The sequence below is a fragment of the Leucoraja erinacea genome, chromosome 3 (assembly GCF_028641065.1).
Source record: "Leucoraja erinacea ecotype New England chromosome 3, Leri_hhj_1, whole genome shotgun sequence".
NCBI lineage: Eukaryota > Metazoa > Chordata > Chondrichthyes > Rajiformes > Rajidae > Leucoraja > Leucoraja erinaceus.
In genome coordinates this window covers 7980666-7987707 of record NC_073379.1, presented here as the reverse complement: position 1 = coordinate 7987707, position 7042 = coordinate 7980666, and the positions used below count along the sequence as shown (strand labels likewise).

Below are 7042 nucleotides of genomic sequence, written 5' to 3'. Positions count from 1 at the left end.
AAGAATTTTACATGTTTCTGTAAGATCCCCTCTCATCCTAAATTCCAGTGAACACAAGCCCAGTCGACCCATTTACAACACAATCCTTGTGCAGTCTCAAGGGCCTGTCCCACTGTACGAGGTAATTCAAGAGCTCTCCTGAGTTATAAAAAAATCAAACTCGTGATAAGTACGTAGAATGTATGTAACGGGTACGTCGGAGCTCGTGGATGTCTCGTAGCGGCTCGTAATGCTAAAGGCAGGTACTCGGGGAAACGCGGAAACACGTGACGTTTTTTCAGCACTGTGAAAAATGTCCATTAGAGCCCCGAGTACCTACGAACGGCTATTACCGTAATTCGATCAGGGGAAACTCGGGAGAATTACCCCTGAACTACCTCGTACAGTGGGACAGGCCCTTGACATTAGTGTACCAAGTAGGATTGATTCAGCAGCAATCAGCTGCTCCATGAGCATCGATAAGGCTCCACCAGAGATTTTATCTACCGTAAACAGCAACATTATGGTCCCTTTAGCAGAAGCTTCCACGTTGCGGGGCTGGAAACTGGAAGTACCCCGAGCTAATTCTGCTACCACCGTCATCTATTGCAACAAGTGATGGCTCCCACTGATTGCCGCCGGAGGCTCGCGCCCTTTTCAGGACGGACGATGACAGCGAGGCCAACATTTGGAACATGGAAAATAGACACGAAAGAAGAAGCCAGCACCACCATTCAATACGATCATGGCTGATCATCCACAATCAGTACCCCATTCCTGCCTTCTCCCCATATCCCTTGATTCTGCTACCTATCTAGCTCTCTCTTGAAAACATCCAAAGAATCGGCCTCCACCGCCCTCTGAGGCAGAGAATTCCACACTCACAACTCCCTGTGTGAAAAGGTTCTTCCTCATCTCCGTTCTAAATGGCCTACCCCTTATTCTGATGAAGGGTCGACCCCTGAAACATCCTCTGTTCATGCCCTCCACAGACGTCACCCGAGTTCCTCCAGCGCTTTGTGTTTTGCTCCAGATTCCAACGCCTGCAGTTTGGTGGAACATCTGCAGCATCTTACTGCAGATGTTGAAGGAGCGGAGCCTTCTCAAAAGTACAGGTGGCTCTGTCCCTTCTAGTACAGGTCCCTCAGCTTTGCTGGGCCAGTCCAGTTTACTGTACCCACAGTAACATGTTGCTCGTGAATGTTGACCAGCCAGCCTTGGAAGGGCTCCCACATACTGACGTACTGAACAACAGCTGCTACCCATCCACTCTCCACATCTCCTGCCAAATACTGCAGTGATGGGCCTTTCACCAATGTAGCACCATCCCCCACAGCGTCACAGCGGTAGAGTTGCTGCCTCACAGCACCAGAGACCCCGGTTCTATCCTGACCTTGACTGCTGTCTGTGTGGGGTTTGCACGTTTTCCCGCCTGTGTTTTCTCCGGGTACTCCGGCTTCCTCCCGCATCCCAAAGGCGTGCAGGTTTGTGGGTTAATTGGCCCCCTGTAGACTGGATCCGGCGGAACAGACGGAGGAGACCACCATTCGGGGGTCCGACGGGCAGGAAGGTGGACCTGGCAAAGCGCCGTGGAGCGCAATGTTCACGCGGAACACTGGTTCGCCATCCGCTGCATCCTGACCTATCGCCGGCCGTCTTGACTACGTCTTGCCACTGGATCCAGACAGGCCGGGACGAGAGAGCGAGGCTGGCGATTTGTGCAACTCTCCCTCCCTCACTTTAATCCAAGTCGACGCGCAAGTCATGACTTCAGGGCCCGTGCCGCCCAACTGGGCGAAGCAAGATCACCACAGGAGCGCGTGCAGCTGAGAACAAGCGCACAGCACAAGCTCAGATGTAACGTGCCGCGCGCAAGGCCAGAGCCACTTCAACTTCAACTGCGGCGACCACCCAACTGTGTCCCGTATGTGTGCGAGCCTTCCGGGCCCGGATCGGTCTCAACGCTCACCTCCGGAACCACACACAAAAACACTGAAGACATGGCCTCCTTCGAAGGACAAACAACAACAGATTGCCCCTAGTGTGTAGGATGTGAATGAGAAACTGGGATAACATAGAACTGGTGTGAACAGTGTAGATGATCAGTGTAGACTCAGTCGGCTAAAGGGCCTGTTTCAATGCCGTATCTGTACTTTGAATTTAGACTTTAGAGATCCAGTGTGGAAACAGGCCCTTCGGCCCACTGATTCCACGCCGACCAGAGATGACCCCAAACACTAGTACTATCCCACACACACTAGGGACAATTTGCTATTTTTTACCAAAGCCGATTAATCTAGAAACCCCAGCAAGATCCAAGTCCGCAAGAAATTGCAGCGAATTGTGGACGCAGCCCAGACCATCGCACAAACCAACCTCCCTTCCATTGACTCCATTTATACATCACGCTGCCTCGGCAAGGCCAGCAGCATAATCAAGGACCAGTCACACCCTGCCCACTCCCTCTTCTCCCCTCCCCCATCAGGCAAAAGGTACAGAAGCGTGAAAGCGCACACCTCCAGATTCAGGGACAGTTTCTTCCCAGCTGTTAACAGGCAGCTCGAAGCTCGAAGGGCCGAATGGACTCCTCCTGCACCTATTCTCTATTTTCTATGTTTCAATGCAACTGAACCATCCTACCACAACCAGAGAGCAGTGCTGAACTACTATCTACCTCATTGGTGACCCTTGGAGTATCCTTGATCCGACGATATTTTTAAGGCAGAGATAGGTTAATTCTTGATTAGTACGGGTGTCAGGCGGATATGGGGAGAAGGCAGGAGAATGGGGTTAGAAGGGAGAGATAGATCAACCATGATTGAATGGCGGAATTGACATGATGGACCGAATGGTCTAATTCTGCTCATATTACTTATGAACTTATGAATTCCAGATTCAGGGACAGTTTCTTCCCAGCTGTTATCAGGCAACTGAACCATCCTACCAACAACTCAAGAGTAGTCCTGAGCTACTATCTTCCTCATTGAAGACCATCGGACTATCTTTAATTGGACACTACTGGACTATCAACTCAGCTCTTCACGAAACATTATTCCCTTTATCCTGTATCTGTACACTGTGGATTGCTCCATTGTAGTCAGTCTTTCCACCGACTGAATAGTTGAGTTAACTTTTGTTTATTGTCACGTGTACCGAGGTACAGTGAAAAGCTTCTGTTGTGTGTTAACCAGTCAGTGGAAAGACAATACATGATTACAGGTTAGAGGCAGGAAACATGTTCCCGATGTTGGGGGAGTCCAGAACCAGGGGCCACAGTTTAAGAATAGGGAGTAACCCATTTAGAACAGAGACGAGGAAACACTTTTTCTCACAGAGTCTGTGGAATTCTCTGCCTCAGAGGGCGGTGTAGGCCGGTTCTCTGGATGCTTTCAAGAGAGAGCTAGATAGGGCTCTAAATAATAGGGGATATGGGGAGAACGGGGTAAAGATTGGGGATGATCAGCCATGATCACATTGAATGGCAGTGCTGGCTCGAAGAGCCGAATGGCCTACCTCTGCATCTATTGTCTATTGTCTCCAATCAGGCTATTCACAGTGTACAGATATATGATAAAGGGAATAATGTGCAAGATAAAACCTGTAAAGTCTGATCAAAGATAGTCCGAGGGTCTCCAATGAGACAGATAGTAGCTCTCTAGTTGTTGGTAGGATGGTTCAGTCACTTGAAAACAGCAGAACACACAACAAAAGCTTTTCACTGTACCTTGATACATGTGACAATAAACTAAACTAAACATAGAACTGCAGATGCTGGAATCTTGAGCAAAATGCTGGAGGAACTCAGTGGATCAGGCAGCATCTGTGGAGGTGATGCAAGGTACTTCAGATGCTGGAATCTTGCCCACAACACAAGGTTCTGGAGGGGGGGAGTAACCTTTTCACACAAAGAGTGGTGGGTGTACGGAACGAGCTGCCAGAAGACTATAGGCAGGTACTATAACGACATTTCAAAAACAGTTAGACAGGTACATGGATAGGACAGATTTGGAGGGATATGGGCCAAATGCAAGTAGATGGTACAATAGACAATGGACAATAGGTGCAGGAGTAGGCCATTCAGCCCTTCGAGCCAGCACCGCCTTCAATGTGAACATGGCTGATCATCCACAATCAGTACCCCGTTCCTGCCTTCTCCCCATATTCCCCGACTCCGCTATCTTTAAGAGCCCTATCTAGCTCTCTCTTGAAAGTATCCAGAGAGAACCGGCCTCCACCGTCCTCTGAGGCAGAGAATTCCACAGACTCACAACTCTGTGTGTGAAAAAGTGTTTCCTCATCTCCATTCTAAATTCTTATTCTTAAACTGTGGCCCGTGGTACAAGTTGGTCAGTGTGGGGATGTTGGGCCGAAGGGCCTGTTTCCACGCTGTATCACTTTACCACTCTATAATTTAATGGACCAGGCAGCATCTGTGGAGGGAACCCGAGGAATTGCAGATGCTGAAATCTTGTCCAAAGACCCTATAGGATCTTTGATCTAGATGTCCACATCACAAAGTGCGCCAGGGAGCTTCTCTGAAGAGACTGGACAGGCGCCGTTTCGGGTCTGGACCCTGTCTTCAGACTGATTCAGAATGAAGTCCAATGACTTCAGTGCATTCCGCTCAGCCGGAGTCCCACCAACTCCATGTATGGGCAAAGCTTGGACGGATTTGTAGCCTGGACATTAAAAGTTGCAGAACGATAATTGGAAAACCCTTCCGCTGATGGAGCAGCCCTCGCCCACTGTGAGAACCATCTCACACGATGTGAGGACGTGCCGTGCACAGATCTGGGTCAGTGTGGCGGTGTGTGCTGTGCACAACGCTATCGCCCGCAGTGTTAAAATACAGTAACAAACTTACCCGAGAGACGGTCAAACTTTGGTTAAAATCAGCCCCGCCGGTCAGTCGGAATCCCCAGGGGCCCGGTCCGTTCAGTACCACGTTTTGGGGCATTTTTTTGGGGGACGGGTGGGGTTCAGTAGCGGTGAAGGTAACTTCTCCCTGCTCAGGGTCTGCTCGCTGTGTCGCTGGCTTTAAACCCTCTCGCATGTCTGACCAGCCCACACTAGCACCGCCTTTAGGAGTGTCCCAGAGCTACAGAAACAGACAGACAGAGAGAGAGAGGAGAGAGAGGGATAGAGAGGATAGATAGATAGATAGATAGATAGATAGACAGATAGACAGATAGACAGATAGACAGATAGATAGATAGATAGATAGATAGATAGATAGATAGATAGATAGATAGATAGATACAAAAAAGCTGCAGAAACTCAGCGGGTGCAGCAGCATCTATGGAGCGAAGGAAATAGGCAACGTTTCGGGCCGAAACCCAGATAGATAGATAGATAGATAGATAGATAGATAGATAGATAGATAGTTAGATAGATAGATAGATAGATAGATAGATAGATAGATAGATAGATAGATAGATAGATAGATAGATAGATAGATAGATAGATAGATAGATAGATAGATAGATAGATAGATGGATGGATGGATAGATGGATAGATGGATGGATGGATGGATGGATGGATGGATGGTTGGATAGATGGATAGATAGATCCTTGGTGAAGGAAATACGGCACATTTTGGTGCACAATACGTAACAGCATGCCATAACCTGAGAGTCTGTGAATGACCAATATGCACATATGCACGCACACACATAGTGACATCAACTGACAATAAGAAATTAATATTGAATTGCTAAACTTGCTATTCTTTATTCTGCTTACAGCTGCAAGTTGTAGCAATCAATAAAGGGCTATAGGTCTATTGCGTCTATCCATATAGGTCTATCCATGCACTGTATACTTGTAGTTATAATTATGCATTTTAAATATGTATGTTATGTTTTATACTTTGGCAATATAACAATGTATTTTATCATGCCAATAACGTTTTTTTTAATTGAAAATAGAAATTGAAAATTGATAGATAGATAGATAGATAGATAGATAGATAGAGATAGATAGATAGACATACAGAGAGAGACAGAGACAGACACAGACACAGACACAGACACAGACACAGACACAGACAGACAGACAGACAGACAATAGGTGCAGGAGTAGGCCATTCGGCCCATTGAGTCCACTCCGCCATTCAATCATGGCTGATCTCTGCCTCATAATCCCATTTTCCTGCCTTCTCCCCATAACCCTTGACACCCATTCTGATCAAGAATTTGTCTATCTCTGCCTTAAAAATATCCACTGACGGCCTCCACAGCCATGGAATTCCATAGATAGACAGATAGACAGATAGACAGATAGACAGATAGACAGATAGACTATAGATACAGTGACCGCTCTCTTAAACTCCAGTTGCCTGCACTTACAGCCCAGTGGTATGAATATTGATTTCTCTCACTTCAGCAGGTAGCTCCTACATTTCCTCTCTCTCAATCCACCCCATACCCAAGTGGCACCAGCTTCTCGTTTTCACCCTACAAACAGCTTACAATGGCCAGTTTCCTTTGTCATCGTTACTTTTTTTAAACCTTTCATCCATTGTTCTTTATCTCTCCACATCACCATCTCTATCTCTCGTTTCCATTATCCCTAACCAGTCTGAAGAAGGGTCTCCACCCGAAACGTCACCCATTCCTTCTCTCCAGAGGTGCTGCCCATCCCGCTGAGTTACTCCAGCATTTTGTGCCTGTCCTTCTACCATCTACACCACAGTGGTATGAAGATTGATTTCTCCAAGTAACCCTTGCTCCCCCCCCCTCCCCCCCCTCTCTCTCTCCATCATATGCACACATGCTGACCTTTTTTCTCTCTCGTTTATCATATTATTTACAGTATACTATGTATACATATTCTGTTGTGCTGCAGTAAGTAAGAATCTCATTGCTCTATCTGGGACACATGACATTAAAACACTATTGATTCTGGACTCCCCCCCACCTAAGTCATCCTAGCGTCAAAGTCGTCTCATTATCTGTAATTCATTTTCACAAGTTCACATCAATTCGTGAATTCAAGTTCACAAGTTATAGGAGTAGAATTAGGCCATTCGGCCCATCGAGTCTACTCCGCCATTCAATCATG

The 7042-nt window shown here is 47.1% G+C and overlaps 1 protein-coding gene across 1 annotated transcript in view; it reads right to left on the bottom strand.

Annotated features, from left to right (window-relative positions):
- LOC129695225 (PDZ and LIM domain protein 3-like) overlaps positions 1 to 5017 on the bottom strand; it is a 55435-nt gene extending 50418 nt beyond the window's left edge. The window contains exon 1 of the mRNA XM_055632004.1: positions 4844 to 5017. Within this exon, the coding sequence (XP_055487979.1) occupies positions 4844 to 4936 (93 nt within the window). The 5' untranslated portion in view covers positions 4937 to 5017. The remainder of the gene's footprint in view (positions 1 to 4843) is intronic.
- Positions 5018 to 7042: the final 2025 nt, after the last annotated feature.